We start from the raw sequence: 18,922 nt of genomic DNA, 5'->3' as shown, positions 1-18,922 counted from the left end.
AAAGGTAGTCAGAATTTGGAATGTCATAAGCATTTCCCAGTCTCTTTCTGACTGTAGAGTTCATTAGACCGCTTTTGTTACTGTACCCTTAAGACTGCTAAATATAAATGACCTCTGTTATGAATTACAGGTGTTCCTGTAGGTCAAACAATGGAGCATGATTGTTAGCAAAGACAACAGCAGGAATTCGATTCCCAGGCAATGCATCACCCAAAAAAAGTATGACTTGAATACAGTGTCAGTTTGGAAGAAAGCATCAGCTGTAAATGTAAATATAGAGATTTGCGGACTTTGTTTACTGGCTTTGTTCACATGGTCATTCAAAACTGTAGAGGTGTTGATATTTATATAGACTGACATGGTAGCCATGATGAATTCTGCACATGCCAAACTACATTTAGAGGTAGTCAGAAACAAATGTGGAAAACTGTAAACAGCTGTCAATTATCCATTGAACTAAAATTAGTTTTAAATTTGGTGGTTGTGTGCAGTTTTTGAAAATATAAATGAGAAAAATAAATAAAAAATGAGGAAAAAACTTTTCGAAACTACTCTGGTTTGCCTAACATCAAAATGTGTCATAGCCTATATTGAGCGTAATTTTTAATAAAAGATCAAGGGAAATGTAATTTTTTTTATAATATGACCACTTGAAAAAGTGCTCTAAAATGCTTTTTTTTGTGCTGACTGGGGAATATCCAAGCATGTCAGCTTGTTATCAAAAATGTTTTTTCCACTCTGAATGCAAGTCAGCATCATTTAGATATTCCAGATCCTGTTGTGCAAGACCTTTGCGAAACTGGTCATGACAAAGGATAAAAAAAATTATCTGGCAGTCTGTAGGCTCTCTGAGCTCGTTCCTTTTGATCATGTTCATTAAACGTGGATAGCATGAGTCCTTAAGCAAGGTAGACAAGAGACACCATACAAAGCGATGTTCAGCTTTCATAAACAAGGTGGCGCATGAACTCTCCAATCCAAAGCCTAATTGAAAAGAAGTGGCTAATCTCAGCAGCATGTCAAACTGTCCTTTTCTCACCCACCACCAACCCTTTGAAGGTGGAGACGAGGTAAAATGTTATGCATACTGATAGACTCTAGCTTCTCTGGAATTTTTTTTCCCCTCGTCTCCTTTGCTCCTTCTCTTCATCTCTCATATACTAGGCCCTCAAGACTTCTTGGCTGCTGTGATATGAATTAAAGATGAATCTTTCTTTTCCCTCTATAACTTTCTTGCTCAGAGACTCAGTGTCCTCTGATACTTTTTCTCCTTCAAAAATGGAATCGTGTTTGGCGTACTGGCAGAAATTAGTCAAGCCTCTATCTAGACTTGACTTGAAGGCAAGTGTAACTATTACTATTGCTCATACTTGGGCTTAGGGATTTGAATGAACTCCTAACCTTAAATATTATACCTTGGTGTGTAACTCATCTCGCACTACTTGTGCTATGGATGTGAATGATGGCTCAAATTGTGTGTCTTAATGAGAAGAGTTGTGCTGTGTGGAGTTCAATTTAGTTCTGAAAAGAGAGCAAATGAATATGTGTAAGTTAGGGCTGTGCGATATTTAAGATTAATGCGATATGCGATACCTTGTTAAAAATGCGATATTCGATATGTGATACAATATTGCTTAAAGTGTGTAAAATCAATTTCAATTATATTTTAAAATATTGAATGTTTTAAAATGATATAACCAAATTGTTTCATATTCTTTCTTGGAAAAGAAAGAATCATTATAGTTTCTGAAAGTGACCAGCAGTGCTTTAGCATTACATAAAAAGTAATGTCACAAATCAGAAAATTTAATTTTAACATCAGTGTGAACATACAAACAAAAAGATTTGAACTAATTTTATATCATTGTAATTTGCTTTCATACACTTTAAGCACTTCTTCATATACCACAGCAACAACTATGGTCTTGGAAAGTTCAAACATGATTAAAGGCAAGTGAACAGTCAGGAAAAAGAAAGAAAAAGAAAAAAGTAATACACAACCATAGGTAAAATAAACAGTATTATTCAGGTACAGAAATGTTATAATTAAGTGTAAAAAAACACTGCATAGTGTTCGCTGTATGAATTAAATTTTTATTAATCTTCGTTATAGCCGTTTTGTTGTTTGATTAACATTAGTGACATATTCAGCAGCACGTATTTATAGGCTGCTGTCACTTTAAATCCGACTACACGGATCCAGTATAATGAAACGCATCCGATTTCTTTCAGCTGTTTACATTCATTTAAAACATAACCCACGCACATCTGTTCGCACGCCATCTGAAATGCACGCGCACGTGTGTGTGTGTGTGTGTGTGTGTGTGTGCGCGTGCTTCAGATGTGAGTCAGACCACAAGACGAGATGGCAGTGTTGTTTTCTGCAACTTATTGCACTTAACTCTTTTTAACATCAAGCAATTCTCTGCTATAGGCGTCAAACTAAAAAGTTGACCTTTTGCAACGTTTTGATTTAAGTAGCTTATTATTACAATTATTCAGATATCGCACGCCTTTGTAATTTGCATATTGCGATATTTACATTTGCGATATTTCGATAATTTTTATATATCGTGCAGCCCTAGTGAAAGTTATAGAGCAAGTCGTTGCAGAATTGGACCAATGTAAATTTTCTGGTCAGGCTGGTCTGTTGTCTAGTTTTAGATGAGTTTTTTTGGGGCATTTTTTTTTCTTGCTGGTCAGACTGGGAAGCACACTTGCCATTTAACTCCAGTTAAACCAGCTAAGACCAGCCCAGATCAAACTACAAAACTATTATATCCTTGTTCAAGGTGTTTTCATGTTCTTTAGAAAGTATGTAGGTTTTGGGTAGAGTTTTGTCTTGGGCCACCTAGCAGCCATATAACTTCAAGCTTAAAACTGTGAAAGCTTTGCAATTGCATATTAACTCCCTGGCAACCACCCAGAATATCCTAGCAATTACATGCCAACAAGTAAAAAAAAAAAAACCTGAACTGAATATGTAGCAATAGCAACGCATTATGGCATTGTGTTCTGCATGGGATGCACCACGCGTTTTCTGAAGATGGAATGGAAATCTAGGTGTTATTGCATCAGATGATTCTTTATTTTCTCTCAGTTTTGTTCAGAGGTTGATAACTGAATCTAACAGCTGACGATTGTGACTTTCGAGTGGTTGATTAAAGCGGTGTCATTTTTCTCAGTTTCATCAGTAAAACCAGAAAGGCAACAGCTACAGGCATCATGCATAATTTAGCACCTAACTTCTTCACATCTCTCTTTCTGTTTTCCCACTTACCCTCTTCCTCTCTTTCCTGTCTCTCTATCTCAAGTCTCGATAATTCTGAGGAACACACCATGTGTTCTCATGTCATCTTATGACAGTCTGGATCGGCCAGTAAACAGTGAGTCAGACACCCCGAGGCTGACACAAACACCAGCAAAGGATTTTAATCGTAACAGAAACCCGCATCTGGAACACTTTGGTACATTTTATCAGCCGCATATCAGTCTTGCATATATACTGCTCGTACACTGGCGTTCTGACTTTTCTGAAGTAAACTCCAGTATTATTGCATGTTTCTTGGTCTCAGACGCGTTTCTTTTATTGCACTGGACCAAAGCCTGGCAGTCTCACTCAAGCATCCTTCACTGCCTGACTGTGTGAAGGTGGCAGGACTTTGAAGAACAAAAGAATGTGTTTGAAGACTATAGTCTTTGTGCTGCATGGTGATGTTCAGCAGTAGGTATTCTCTGTGGTGTTTTTCTGTTAACTTAACATTTGTCTTCTCTCTCTCTTTTCCCCTCTCTCTCACTCTTTCTTTTTCTAAATCTTTCTCTTTCTCTCTCTCTATCACCCATCTGAATCACCTCTTCTCTCTGGTTTCCGCTAACACTGACTATCTTGCTTTGCCTTCTGAGTCTCTTCCTTCCTTTTCATGCGTTACTCAACTTTCCATGCCCTTCTCTCTCTTCCCTCTCTTCTCTCTTCTTGTCTTTTCCCGGATCTTTGCTTCCTCCCCATAACTTTCCTCATGCACTTTGCCTCCACTTTTCTGACTTTGCTGACTAACTTCTTTCCCTGTTGTTTACGTTCTCACCCTGTCCCTCCATTTTGAATTCTCTTTCTTCATGCATGCTTTTTCTTAACCTGCCCTCTATCTCTTTCTCTCTTCTTGATCTCTATCTCTATCAGCAGGTGAGGGGGTGCCATGCCAGCTGCTGCTCCCCTGTTGCTGCTCCTCGCCATCTTGTGGTGGCCTCTGGTACTGCCTCTGGCCCCCAGTCATCTTCAGAGCCCCCCTACATTCATCACCCTTAATGGCTCCCGCCTCAATCATCTCCTGCTCGACAACCTTTCAGGCCACGTCTATGTGGGGGCGGTCAATGTGCTCTATCACCTCTCCCCAGACTTGCAGCTGCTCTCCTGGGGCAAAACGGGGCCTAAACTGGACAGCTCGGACTGCCTACCCCCCATTGTCTCCACCGATTGCACCCAGGCAGAAACCACAGACAACACCAACAAGCTTCTGTTGCTGGAAGAGGTTAAAGAAAGTAAACCACTCAGCCTGATCGTGTGTGGGACAGTCCTGCAGGGCATCTGCGAGAAGCGAAGCTTGGAGAACGTCTCTAAGGTGCTGTACAAGACTGACAACCCTGTGGACACGCAGTATGTGGCAGCAAACGACCCTCGAGTGTCCACGGTTGGTGTGGTGGTGCAGCAGAAAAATGTTCTGCTTATGCTTGTTGGGCGGGGCTACACCAGTAAAGGACCTGGTGGGATCCCGCCAATCACGATGCGACGCTTAACCCCAGTTTCCCAACAATCTGCACCAGCATTTTCCCATGAAGAACTTGGAAAGCTGGTTGTCGGTAGCTATTCTGAATACAACAACCACTTTGTGAAGGCTTTTCCTCACAACAACTATGTCTATTTTGTGTTCTCTCGGCGCGATGTGTGGGGCAAACGAGAGTATCGGACATATGTTTCAAGACTCTGTGAAGGAGACCCCAATTTCTACTCTTATGTGGAGGTGCCGCTTTCCTGCGGTGGAGGATACAATCTGGCACAGGCCGCTGTACTTGGCTATCACCGGGAACAACCCACATTGTTTGTGGCTATGGCCATGGGGCAGGCATCGACTCCCACACCCACAGACCGGTCGGCTCTTTGTGTGTACAAGGTGGAGGAGCTGGATAAAGCCCTGCATGGCGCCCAGCTACTGTGTTATACACAGGAGGGCAAAGATGCCAGCAACCAGGAGAAGGCGTATATAGAGTACGAAGTGTCCTCCAAGTGTCTGAAGCTCCCGCAGGTAAGTTGTTGGCCTGTTTTTGCAGTCATTCCTCAAAGAGGATTACAACCCACTGAAAGTCATAATGTTGTTCTCAAAGGGCCTTTGATGTGCCAACTGATCCGACAAAAATTAAATTTTGATTTTTTTTTTCTCAGGCTGTAGTTGTCTAAACCCCTTCCACCATTCATAATCCGTTCCACTTTAGACCCCCTCCCCCCAAATAACAGCATAATTCCAACATTAGGCAATGAGTTTTTTTGGTATCTGCTTATATTGGCAGTCTCAGGCAGTCGTACCCACCTACCTCAACATGGCTTCAAAAGACTTTCCTTTAGCAGACGGAGGGAGTGGCTCCATGAATGTAGCGGCTTTTTAATGAGAGTTAAATCCATGGCTAAAGAGCAATAAGTAGGAATATAGCTCAGGGAAGCAACAAGATACCAGCCCATTAGCCATGTCGTATAAGACAGCATGGTGTGTGGTTTCTTGGTGACAGATTTTGCGACAGGGGTGTAAGTCTGGCCTAGTGGCAGCTGCCTCAGTGCTGACACAGATTAGTGTCCAGCTGCCTGCACCAGTGCTAATCCGCATGGCATAACACATGCAGTGCAAATTAACAAACAAATTTATTCTGTAATTTTGTGTATAGTGTGGTTTGTGTAGTTTATGGTTTGTGTTAAGTATGTCAAATGTGTACTGGAGAATTTCTAAGAGCATAATCTAAAGAGTTTTTGTCTGAGAGTGAAGGAATGGGAGGGAAGTAGGTACGGGGACTAATGGATAATGTTCTATTAATGTGTCTGTTGCGGTGTGGAAGTGGGTATTGTGTATTAGTACGAGCGTGGGAATGAAAAGGAGTGGTGTCTGTGTGTGTAGCCTCTGGGAGGTGGTTAAATCCAGCTTAACGCCGCAGCTGGTTTGAGTTCTTTTGACCCAAATCCTCTCTGGGCTCACCACCCCAGTGACCAACACACACAGAAGCCCACTGAACCTCTGACCTCAAAGACACAATAATGTCATCTTTTAATGTGTACGTTTCACTGTAACTAATATATGACTTCTGTCTATTAGTGAGCTTGTCATAAAAGTAAAAAAAATAAAAATACTGAAATTGCTGATATTATGCAAATCAGTTTTAGTGAGCTTGTCATAAAAGTAAAAAATTTAAATTTATGGGGACAACAGACCGGAATAACTTAAATTTTGATCCTCACACAACATTATAATATTTAGAAGACTTGTAATATAACACGGGACTCATATTGATTACTTTTATTATACTTTTATGTTCATTTTTACGTTTGAATGCTCCACTCTCAGTTAATTTAATTGCATGGAAAAAAGCTACATTTCTGCTTATATGCACAATATCCTGGAAGAGGTATTAAGGAAGTTCTTCATTTTGACTTATCAGACAAAATGTTCATGTTGCAAATTTAACATTTATAGCCATCTCAATAATTTATAGGAAGTACTGCAGAATGGATGGCTTTTATCTTGTTTCCAAAGCAGTAGGTGTGTGTGATGTTTGTATATTTGACCTCCTTTGACTTCAATATTGTGCTACTGTTCCGCTGTCCTTTGTGGCCACTCCCCTTGGTCTGTTAGCTGAGGTATTGTGTCTGTCGGTCCACTGGCAGCTGCATTTCCAGAATAGCATTAGGTCAAAACACAGACCGACGGCTGGCTCCAATGAGAGTGCATCTAAAAATCATTCCCAGCCATGTGTAGATGATAGGTTGGGTTTGACAGACACTATAATAAAAGCAGCTTAGATTTTTTAGTATTGATTTTTTTTATGCACACAGCAAGGACAGGATGTTTCTGCCATTATCCAAATGTTCATAGTTGACTTTGGAAACCTTTGTACTCATCCAGTTTTTAGAGCTCTGATTTAATATTCTACTTGCATTTTTGGATATTAATTGTTCATAATGTGTTGTCTCTCAGGGTTTTTGTCTCGGTATTGTAAGCATGTGGGCACAAAGCTGTCTGTCTATGTAATTAGCTTGAACCTCATTATTTCCAAAACATTTAACATTAATTAATTCCTAAATTGTTTATATATATTGTTTGACTGAATTCCAAGTACAGCTTATATTAGAATTGCATGTAAACTACCAGTCAAAAGTACTGACACGCCTTCTTATTTATTATAAAGGTTCCATATCTTATTCCATATCAAGTCATTAAAACTATATATATATGAAAAAAAAATCAGCTCTTGTATTTGAGAATCTTGCTGTCTATATTCCAGCTCTGCAGACTTCAGAAATTCTTTCAGCCAACTTAATGAGGCGCATCCTTGGATGCTTTTTTAAAATTATTGAAGGAGTATTTTGTGCTGGGCATTTACTGGCAGCTTTTCTTTCACTTTACAGTCAGACTAATAAATGTTCAGTTTTATATTCAAACCTAGGCTATTTCATGAATTCAAACATAAGCGTTTAAATCTGATGGTTTTGAAGATTCAAGGGTCCAGACTTTTGACTGGTAGTGTGGGTTAATGTACTGCAACTCTCTCCCAATAATTTCCTCACTACTGTCACTGTCAGTAAAAGTGGGCACAAAATTGAGTCCTCTGTGCAGTAAATAAAGTTGTCTGCCGTGGCATATAATCGGTTTATGGGTTGGGTATCGAGAATGGGTTCTTATTCAGAACCGGTATGTATAAATATTCTGGAACTGAGTAGTTTTCATGATATTCGGCTCCGTTTACAGTCTGCATTCTTCCACTAATGCAGACAGAGCACCGTACTTAAACCGTACTGACAGTGTTTTCATGCACCATTGCTGCACCACTATTGATTCTAAAGTGCCAAAATATCACATTTTAGCCAAGCTGTGAGGTTGTTGCTTGAATTTAATATGAAGAATTCCAGACTGTTCCCATCCCTAATTATTTTCCATTTGTAATAATCATGAACTGTGTATGATAAATATATTTGATGATGGATATAGGTAATGTAATGTTTTTGGGGTTGTGCAGGACTCACTGAAAGAGTATCCATGTGGAGGTGAACACACACCCAGTCCCATTGCCAGCGCCATTGCTCTCGATGCCACACCCGCTTTCATCTGGACTCCTTCCATCACTGCTGTCACAACAGCAACTGAAGTTGGCCACACCATAGTACTGCTAGGAGACAAAAATGGAAGGCTGCACAAGGTATGGCTTACTGTTACCTTTTATTGGTCATGCAAAACATGCTGTTTTTTCATCTTGCATCATGCATTAATGGCACTAAACCTGAAATTGTTGTGTTAGCAGCACAAATCCTTAACCATTAAAGGCCCACCATCCATCACTGAAGCATAATGGAAAAAATCAGCATGAACAACTGAATTTTAAAGGCTGTTTACCATCATTAAAGACTCCTTTATTGAAAAGCAAACACATGGAGTAATCATAATCTGTCATTAAGCACTAACACTCCAGTAATGAGCAAACCACCCTACAGCATGGTGATATTATGTTATTAAAATCGGGTGGTTAAGTCAGAGTTCAGATAGTGTGTTATATTATTTATCAGGATAAAGTTTTGGGGAGGTATTATAGTGAGTTTTTGCTGCTAAAATTGGATTGCTGTTTGGGGACTTTTGTATCCTTTGTTTGAGGCCTACGGTTCAAGGCCACTGGAATTGAGAACAGTGTATTTGAAGCTCACCTTTCAAAGCAGAAAAACATAAGATGTCACAGTTAGCCTGAACTTGCATTTAAGCTGCTTTTTAAAGGCAAATAGACAAGAGAGTGCATGTATGTCTTTAGCTACTGTGATCTTAGAGGTGGAACAGTGTAGAATTCATTTTATGAGTCATGGAAGGTGAAAAGAAATGCATAATGAGCAACCCTTTTACTTGACAAGCTAGGATTTGGTTTCAGTTAAAGTAATAGTCCACCCATTATTCTAAAGCCTGTATTAATTTCTTCCTTCTGTGGAAAAGAATGAAAGTTTGAATATTCTTGACGTAGATGTTTTTTATATGACTAGAAATCTGTCAAGTGCAATAAAAGTGGTCCATATGACAAAAATTTAAGTCGTATTTTACAGAAAATCTTTACTTTTGACAAAGCTCTGAAATGGCATTGAAGTTCAGGTTTAGAAATAGTAATTGATGCCAAGTTATACAGTTCAACTTTTTAGTAAATAACAACTATAGGCTTTAGAAGACTTGGAATAAACCGCAAAAGGACGACTAAATGTTTGCGTTGTTATTTTTTGGATGGACTATTCATTTAAGATCCTTCAGGCAAAAGATCCTTGTGGAACATTCATTCAGACTTGGTAAACACATTCAGTTCGCTCTATCACTGTATATTTTTGCCATTTTTAGGGGTGAATATATTTTGATCTGCCAATTTTGCCTTCTTTCAATCTGGGAATGTGGGGTATTTACAGCTCGTGGCTGGCCCAGTCTGGCCCGGAGGTGGTGTGATTGTGTGTGTGCATACAGGAGGGAGTGTGTGTCTTTGTTTGTGTGCGAGCGACTGCCTCATTAGCATGAGAGGACATGTTCTGAATGCTTATTGAAATTGCCTTGGGGAGAACCGATCCCGAGGGAGCCGGACACATGCGGTGCGCTCTGGGTCGGCTGATAGGGGTGGTGGGAGCCGCACTTGGAGTTTTTCATCCTTCAATCCCCTCTGGTGCTGTGTGAAATATTAACGGTGAAACTCTGAAACAGCAGCTTGTTTACCGCCCAAAATTCTCCTCAGGCAGAACTTATCACAGACAGCCCACGGTATCACTTCCCCTGCCTGCAAGATGCTGGAAAACCCACCGGCCTGCTGAGATTGCAACTCGCTGGAGCTTTGTGGCCAGCTTGTGTTTCTTTTGTATATGCATATGTATGTGAAAGCATTGATTAGCGATGCTTGCTTTTGTTCATGCTTTTGAATAAACTACTTATTATAAGTATTCAACTTGAGAGCGTAATGTGCTTTGCAGCATTTGTTCTACAGACATGAGTGGTACCTTAAATCATGTGCTTTGTTCATGAAGTGCTTTATTTTTATTGCAGGTGTTCTTGCATGCAAATGGTACCGGTACCAAATATGACACAGTGGAGGTGGAGGCAGAGAGTCCCATTAACGCTGACCTGCTGTTGGACTCCACCAAACAGAACGTCTATGTATTAACTGAAAGAAAGGTATGAGAGACAAACAACTTCCTTTCAACTGTTAGCAACTGAAACAAAGGCCATCTGTTACATGCGCACTCTCAAAGGAGAGATTACATGTTTACTTTGACAAACAACATTTGAATGACAGATTTTTTCTCGAGATGAAAGTCTGGTTTTGTTTTTTGCATTGTCAAGTAATTGCCGGTGGATTCGTCTTGGCAGCCAATCAGAATCAGAGATTGTTTTCACACTGTTCGCTCATGCAAAAGTTGCATCCTCTTGCATTTTCTCAGTCTTCCATGCGAGAATGGTGCTCAGGGCCTCTGATTTGTGTGTGTTTCAGGTTACAAAGCTCCATGTTGCTCAGTGTGAGAAGCATTTAGACTGCCACTCCTGTCTGTCTAATAGAGATCCCTACTGCGGCTGGTGTTTGCTGGAGGGCAGGTACTTGAGCTCACCTGACTGCTGTTACACATCACTGCCTGCTCTTTCAACACTCCCTTCCCATCAGGCCGCACCCTTCGCTTTACATAAACATTGCATTTAATCATATGGAGATCATCTACATAGATCATTTTAGATATATTTCAAATTTCTTCAACAACTTCTGCTTCCACAGAACAGCAGTTGTGTTACTGGTTTAACTATTTGGGGTTTTATTAACACCTTTTATTATGGGATTGTTCTATGGATTATTATGAGCCTATAATTTAATACTACACTACCATTTAAAGGTTTGAGGACTATAAGAAATTAATACTTTTATTCAGAAAGGTTGCATTAAAGGGCACCTTTTATGCCCCTTTTTAAAATATGTAATTTAAGTCTCAGGTGTCGCCAGAATGTGTCTGAAGTTTTAACTCAAAATACCCCACAGATCATTTATTATCACACAGATCACAACATTATCATGTCTTTAATGCTGAAATCACACATTTTAAGCAGCAGACCCTTATCTCATTATTTGTTTGTGTGTCAGATGCACAAGGAAGATGGACTGTGCAAGGCACGCTCAGCCTCACCACTGGATCTGGAGCTACAGCCGTGAGCGCACGTGTGTGTCCACAGAGAGTCTACAACCCTCCATCCTGAGCAGAGAAGAGCAGACACCGGTACAAACCCTCATCCCAGATCCCCTCCCTCACTCTGCTGTCAAATTATAGTCTGAGGTCTTCACTGCAGCCTATTTTAGCCAAGAGCCGCCCACTTAGACAGGAAGCGACTCCCTGATCGACATGTAACACAGTGCCTAACGGGGAATGATGCCACTAAGTAGAAAGCAGTCAAAGCTATCTCTTCTATTTTTACCAGAGTTTTTATTCTTAAAAAGTCTGCAATAAGCAACATTTTGTCCGTTTTTGGGTTTCATGGCGAAATCTCATTAAACCAAGTCCTGCTCCTCAACTCTATTTTAAACATCGGATAAGCTCAGCTCATATTGTGCCTCTTCAGAGCATTTTTGCTTTTGGTGTGGATAGACAAACTACTTCTTAAGGAATATTTGTTGCATCCTGACTCCTGGAAAATGCATAAACCCAGCCATTAAGATAAGAGCTTATCATTTTGAGGGGGAAAATATAGATTGTTTTGTTTCTGTGAGAATTGACCAAAATATTGATGCCTCATCTTGCACCAGCGTATCCAAATGTTTCTCGAATCAAAGGCTTTATTGAGTGCATTTGCATCTGACTAAGAATAGTAAATGGATAATAATGTTTAAGGTTGCACTGCAAACTAATAGGCTCTTGGCTATGTTTAAAAAAATGTTAAGAGAATTTTGATATGCCCCATCTCGAGTTCTTGCTTCATTTGTAAATGCATCAATACACTTCGCTCAAGGTCTTCAACTGCACAGGAACATTCTTGTAATGTGTCAGGAATTGTAGATTTGCTACAGCACTGACCAGTTAGCAGCAGATCTCCGCTTATGCAATACTAACAGATGGTTACATACAGTGAAAACCTTGCTCTTAACAAGTAAAGCACAAAATCCTCACCAGCATCCAAACGAAAGTATGGACAATATCTCTTATTAGTATTCACAAGACTAACCATGTTACATTCTTAAAATGGCCATTAAATGTCTGATCTGTCTTTTTCTTCTCTGCTTTAAAGGTCTCTTTCACAGTTCTACAGTTGCCGGTCTTGTCAAAGGATGAGTCTCTATCTTGCGCTTTTGGGAGCTTGGCTGCTCAGCCTGCGGTTGTCATGGAGAACAGAATCACATGTCAATCACCGGCTCCAGAGCAGCTCCCCCCGAGCCCACCAGGCAACGGTGAGCCACACTGACACCATCACATTGCCAAGACAGTTTTATCCCAGCAACCAACTTGTTGAGCTTAGGGGAATGAAACCCAAACCATCTCTTTTCAAGAGAACATGCTTCTGTTACACTCACAATACTTAAAATTATTTTATTCTGAATCTATCGTGGTTTTATCTAACTGCACAAGCACATGCAGCGATAACTAGTTTCTTAGAATATGTTTGCATGCATATTGTGAATGTGCGATGGCATGGATTTGCAGATATTTAAAGATACTTCTGTTGATTTTACTGACATTGAATCTGGGTTACAGGGATTACTTTGACATAGGGTATTAGTTTATCTCCTGTGCAACTAGAAAATGTCAGTCTGTCGGGAATATGTACTTAAGCTTATACAGATCCTGACAATGAGTTGTGTATCTCTCTAGCGTATACAGTATAGTATTTACTCTGCAGGGATGGTTAAATCCGTGTTAAATATTATATGAGTACACACATTTCAAGGTGGAAAATCTAGGTCAAAACAGGAAGTTTGAAATATTGTTTATGATGTCATTTGCTGACATTTGTTTTTCTGTAGATCACGTATCTGTACGAATGGCGCTGAAGTTTGGAGACGTGACCATCTCGCATACAAATATCACCTTTTATGATTGTAAAGCACTCGGACGGCTCAACGCAACCTCGCCGTAAGCATATATGCACACAAGTTTAAGTTGTTGAACTATGCAACCATTCTTCTACACAACAGTTCACCTTTACAGGAGTAAGCACTAATTTGTAACTATTTCCAGAACCGAAATCTGAACATTGGATTAATCCAGGTTAAAATTCTGGTTTCATTTTGTTGATCTATAAAAATCAAAGGGATTTTGTATATCTCTCTTTATAACTCCATAAATCATAAATCAGTCTCAGCGATTAGGGTGAAAAATTTGTCACAAGCTGCAATACGATTATGCTCGGTGCAACCGTGACTAACATTATAATTTGAGTAGATTTATATATGGCCCCATGTATTGACTGTCCACTAATAAGATACATTTTCGCATTAATGGTATCATATGTGATCTGCTGCAGGTGCATGGCGTGTGTTAGCAGTATGTGGCCGTGTCATTGGTGTGTGAAGGATGAGCTCTGCACTCATGATAAGAGCTGCCCTAGTCAGCACGTCATCTATAACAGCAGGGTAAGTGTTGGCCCTCTTATCTCCCCCAGGGCTTTACACTCTCCTGACCTCTAAATGCAACCATTACAGACAGTCAACGAGGTCACGACCTGTCATAATATGTATAGTATTATAGTATGTATCTTCTCTCTCTCTCTCTCTCTCTCTCTCTCTCTCTCTCTCTCTCTCTCTCTCTCTCTCTCTCTCTCTCTCTCTCTCTCTCTCTCTCTATATATATATATATATATATATATATATATATATATATATATATGTGCGTGTGTGTGTATACATGTGTGTGGATATACAGTATGTGTGTGCGTGTGTATGTATATATTAACATACAATTAATAGTATTTAACAATATATTTTTTATACAATATTTACCATGTTCCCCTTCTCATTTTTACTCTCTCAAAAAAAAAATTCCTTGGGAATTTTTGTCATGATTAATTTACATGGCTGTTCTTGGAAAAATGATTTGTGTGTTTGATGAGTGTTTGTCTAAAACACTGTGGCAGAAAACATGCATTCATGTCTAAATTTGGTCCGTTCAATCACATCGCATCTTCCACAAATAATTTGCATTAAACTGAAAATTCTCCTTATCTGACCAACCCTTGCCCTCACTGAGATTTTGTGTGTACTTGTAAAAACAGGAGCAGTCATCGCCCCGTGGGCCCGATTCTTGCCCCTGTGTCTGGGCCCTGCAGAGCTTCCCTCTGGTTCCTGTTGGCTTTGACACCGAGCTCTTACTGCAGGGCAAAAACCTGGACATATTTGAGGTGATGCTCATCTGCCACTTATCATCCCACCCTACCCATTGTGCCTGAGTCAATATGTTGGCCTTGACGTTTCATGGCTGTGCATTTTAAAAGGCCATTACTCCCCGGTGTTCAGGAGGCTCTGGGTGAACTCATTTATGATAATGCATGTGGAATGTGGGAAGGGGGTTGGAGACGGCTCATGATTAGCGTTTGATTGTGTGACATGCCATGTGATATTTTAAACAGGATGAGAAAGATTATGCTTGCGTGCTGGTCATCGAAGGCCGGGAGCTGCGCTTGCCAGCCACGTTGAACCGCAGCAAAGAGACGGGGACGCATGTGTTCAAGTGTGCCACTCATCAGGTGATATTAATAGAGTAAATGTATTTATTGCAGCATCAAATTACCCACAGCCGCTGCAGTTAATATAGACTTGTGCATGTGACGTCTGCACTGATAATAGCTGCTGTAATTTATGACACCAGCCAGAAAAACAGCAATTCAAACATGGATTTGTTGATGGTGCCACACATAATTTGTCTTCATGCACCTGGCTGATTATACATTGATTTTGTGTGTGTGTGTGTGTGTGTTTAGTTCCAGTACTCAGAAAAGCAGTTTGAATATTCAGCTCCTGTATATCTGCAATGGGGGACGCAGCGTATAGACACAGCACCACATCTCCGCTGTGAGTACCGTGACCATTTCTGCATCTTTCATTCAGTGGCAGTCCTGTGAGCATCTTCAAAAATCATAAAATTAACTCTTATTGTTATCAATGCACTTTCTATTTTGCTTGCGTTAAATGCATGTAAAATATATAATAAAAAAAAAGTTAATAAATCTATTTAAAAAAAATACATGTAAAGGATTATAAACATCCATCTGATTGTCATCACAGAATAAAGCCCAGAAGTTGATCAGGGTCCCAACATAAAGCTAAAATTGAATTATTTTACATTTAATTAAGTATTATTAATTATATATGGTGTATATATATGTATACCAGTTGTTTATAAAAACCAGACAGATAAACTTCCACCATGTGTAACAACCAGTGAATCCCCCACAGCAACAAGTGACTCATTGAAGCAGCTAGCAACAGTTTTGTGTCTGTTGTTTGCGAGCTCACTGTGATCCGTGTGTGTCTGTGTAACAGTGCAGCTGTATGACTGCTCAGTGGGCCAGTCCGACTGCAGCCAGTGTCGTGCGGTTGCTGCCAATTACGGATGTGTGTGGTGTGGCGATAAAACCCCCGGCTGTGTGTATAACCAATCCTGTACCAGCCGACCTGCGGACACCTGTCCTGCTCCTATAATTACTGAGGTACACATATGCACGGTACAAAATTAAACTGTGTGGGTGAATTGAGAAAATGTATCACCAATCATGAAACTTATTTTGTGTTTTTTCCTTAAAGATCAATGCAAGTCAATGGAATTAATTTAGCTTTAGTTTTTTTTCTTGAGTATTTGTAGCAAACCGTACAGCTAATTTAGTCTTTTTGCACAATCATAAACCTGTCAGGGTATCAGCTGTCTCAAAAAATCAAAGTCATGGGTTTGATTCCTAGGGAATGCATGAATTGTTAAAGCATATACTTTTGGATAAAAGCTTCTCCCGATTGTATAAATGTCAGTGTGAAGGCAAAAGCTGTCAGAACAGTCACTGATCTTTTCATAAGTGTACAGTTTGTGTTGAAGGATCTGAAGGAGCTAGTTTGGGTGTGCAGTAGCTGTGTGTGTGTGCTTCAAATGCACAACCATACATTTGTATGGTTTTATTTTTTATTTGCGTTCTTTAATTCACATTCATAATTAACCATTTCTTTAATGATTTATATTTAATCATTTAATTATTCAAATAATTATTTTTTTACTTTATTTTTTATATACACATATATGTATATAACAACATTAATAGGACTTTTTTTTTTTTTTTACTTATGTAATTTTCAGTTGCAGTGCTTGTTGTATAATCAGAAGAATTTTTTTTTTCTTTTTGTGAAACTTGGTTGAATTTGTGCCAAGTCATTCAAAAAACAAAAGAAATCATTCATTAAACCCAGTTTATTTTTAGCATATTGTTTCCTGCTTTCTTCTGTTCCCTGCCTTGCTCTGTCAACCTTTTTGGCTGATGTAAGACTTAAGTTAATACAGTTTTGGGTATCAGACAAAATGCAATGTCAACTGGTTTTGGGTATCAGACCAAACAGATATTTTCTGGAGAGACTGGGTCTAATATCCCTGGCGTGGCGTTGCAAAACAAATTTAGGCATAGTGTCTCTTTGATTCGATTCGCTCACGTAGTTTTTGAAAGATTAAAAGCTGTGAGGCTTAAACTATTGTTATGGCATTGCCGTTTAAACCTACTATTGTTACTGAAAAATGGTCATTTCACTTACTTTGCAAGCCATCCATTAGTCACACACAATGCTTGGTGGGTGCTAATTTTGGTCTTCAAACATATATTTATAAAAGACACTCTGTGTGTTTTGTACATGTTATAATTTGTGTTAAACTCAATGTGCCAGATTGTATTAGAAAACAGACAATTAAATGTTAAATAGTCATTTGCTCAAACTTTTGTCTGTGGGCAGGTCGAGCCGCTGACTGGGCCACTGGAGGGCGGCATCCTGCTGACTATCCAAGGATCAAATCTGGGCCAGAGCTTCCAGGACGTCCAGGCAGGAGTTACAGTGGCAGGGGTGACCTGCATACCTCTGCCAGAAGCCTATCGCATTTCCACCAGGTACAGCTTCTCTATTAAAGTCAAATAAAATGACAAGTTAGCGTCAGATTTCATGTGTGCACAATTCTGGTTTTGTTTTCAGCATTGTCTGTGAGCTCCAGGCCAGCGCAAATGTCACAGCCGGACCGGTCGTCATCACCGTCAGAGGTTCAGAGAGAGGAGAGTCCCAGCAGACGTTCTCATATCAGAATCCTCAGCTGAGCAGGATTGTACCGGAAAAAGGGCCTTTAGCTGGGGGCACGATGTTAACGGTCCATGGGTCACAACTCCTGACGGGACAGCGAATAGAACAAAGGAGTGACCAAATCACTGGCCTGCAGGCCTTTTTGGGCTCAAAGCCCTGTCGCATGTAAGCACCAATAGAGAACTGCTGTGTAATGCATGCATGTAATTTTATAGGCTAACACCGAAACTATCATCACCATGGTTCCCTTGACAAAAACCCAATAGCATTTTTCCATTGGTTTTTGAATTATTGTAGAAATTAAGCTCTGTGATGAACACAACTTTTGAATTTTGAAGCCTAAATACAATCAGCAGAAGTAAAAAGGATACAGACAAACCACATCATTGCTGCTTGACTTCAGTGTCACTACCAATTAAGCTTCTTTCATTTTTCAAACATTTTTCTTGAATATTTGAGTTCGAGTATTTTGCAAGAGTGCAATTATAAACATAAGAAGGCAGTAAAAGTGGACTGGTGAGTAGATGAGTTTACCTTTTAATGTCCTCAACAACCTTTGCAATTACATTTATCCACTTGTTAGCAACTACCTTTTTCAAGAAAGTTAAGACTTTTAAAAAGTCACAAGTGTGCTATAATAGATGTATCTTATGTTGTAGAATAAAACGTACAAATATCTTGAACTTGTTCACCACAGACCTTTTTTCAGGCATTTAACTAAAAGCCTTTTTCGAAATCTGTTGACTTTGGGACGATGGAACCGGAAGTGCTAAAATGTTAACTCGTTTATGGGTTTTTCTCAACGAAAATGTCATTCCTGCAGCACCTTATATCACTCGTTTATTGACACAAGATGTGAATGCAATTCACTGAAAAGATGCTGCAAGTCGCATTTGTGTAAGTTTTCTTTTTCTTTTTTTCTATAAGTAATGAAGTGAGTGACACACGGCTGATTTGTCGCACCAGTCACTCCAACCAAACTGGAAGAGTGCCACTCAAAGTAGTGTTTGGAAAAGCCGAGAGGATTTTGGAAAGTGTTCTTTTCAGCTACATGGAAGACCCAGTGATTACTGATGCAACACCTATGGAGAGTTTCTATGGGTATGTGTGCTCAAATGACAATTCTGTCATCATTTACTCATCCCAATGTTGTTCTATCCCTGTATGAGTTTCTTTTTCTGAGCACAATAGAAGTAGCCATTGACTTCTATAGTATATAAAAAAAATACTATGCAAGTCAATGGCTACCATCTGTTTGGTTACCTACATTCTTTAAAATATTTTCTTTTTTGTGTTCAACAGAAGAAACCTATACAGACATAAATTGTTCTAGTTATCTCTTCTACATCTACATCATGAGATCATGTTCCTCTAATATTTT

At 39.6% G+C, this 18,922-nt stretch overlaps 1 protein-coding gene across 4 annotated transcripts in view; it reads left to right on the top strand.

The window, feature by feature from the left end:
* Positions 1-18,922, top strand: part of LOC132098052 (plexin-B3-like) — a 70,358-nt gene that overhangs the window by 40,361 nt on the left and 11,075 nt on the right. For 2 of the 4 annotated variants that reach the window (XM_059504161.1, XM_059504162.1), the window contains exons 2-16: positions 4,181-5,297; positions 8,269-8,448; positions 10,302-10,430; positions 10,747-10,847; positions 11,383-11,515; positions 12,519-12,678; positions 13,252-13,360; positions 13,752-13,860; positions 14,499-14,624; positions 14,853-14,969; positions 15,204-15,294; positions 15,766-15,932; positions 17,206-17,357; positions 17,440-17,706; positions 18,469-18,642. In XM_059504161.1, coding sequence (XP_059360144.1) covers positions 4,194-5,297; positions 8,269-8,448; positions 10,302-10,430; positions 10,747-10,847; positions 11,383-11,515; positions 12,519-12,678; positions 13,252-13,360; positions 13,752-13,860; positions 14,499-14,624; positions 14,853-14,969; positions 15,204-15,294; positions 15,766-15,932; positions 17,206-17,357; positions 17,440-17,706; positions 18,469-18,642 — 3,119 coding nt within the window. In that variant the 5' untranslated portion in view covers positions 4,181-4,193. Of the gene's footprint in view, positions 1-4,177; positions 5,298-8,268; positions 8,449-10,301; positions 10,431-10,746; positions 10,848-11,382; positions 11,516-12,518; positions 12,679-13,251; positions 13,361-13,751; positions 13,861-14,498; positions 14,625-14,852; positions 14,970-15,203; positions 15,295-15,765; positions 15,933-17,205; positions 17,358-17,439; positions 17,707-18,468; positions 18,643-18,922 lie in introns of all 4 variants that reach the window. The other 2 variants (XM_059504160.1, XM_059504159.1) reach the window with 1 other exon arrangement.

This window comes from Carassius carassius, chromosome 21 (genome assembly GCF_963082965.1).
Source record: "Carassius carassius chromosome 21, fCarCar2.1, whole genome shotgun sequence".
NCBI classification, from domain to species: Eukaryota; Metazoa; Chordata; class Actinopteri; order Cypriniformes; family Cyprinidae; genus Carassius; species Carassius carassius.
This window is presented reverse-complemented; position numbering and strand designations above follow the sequence as displayed.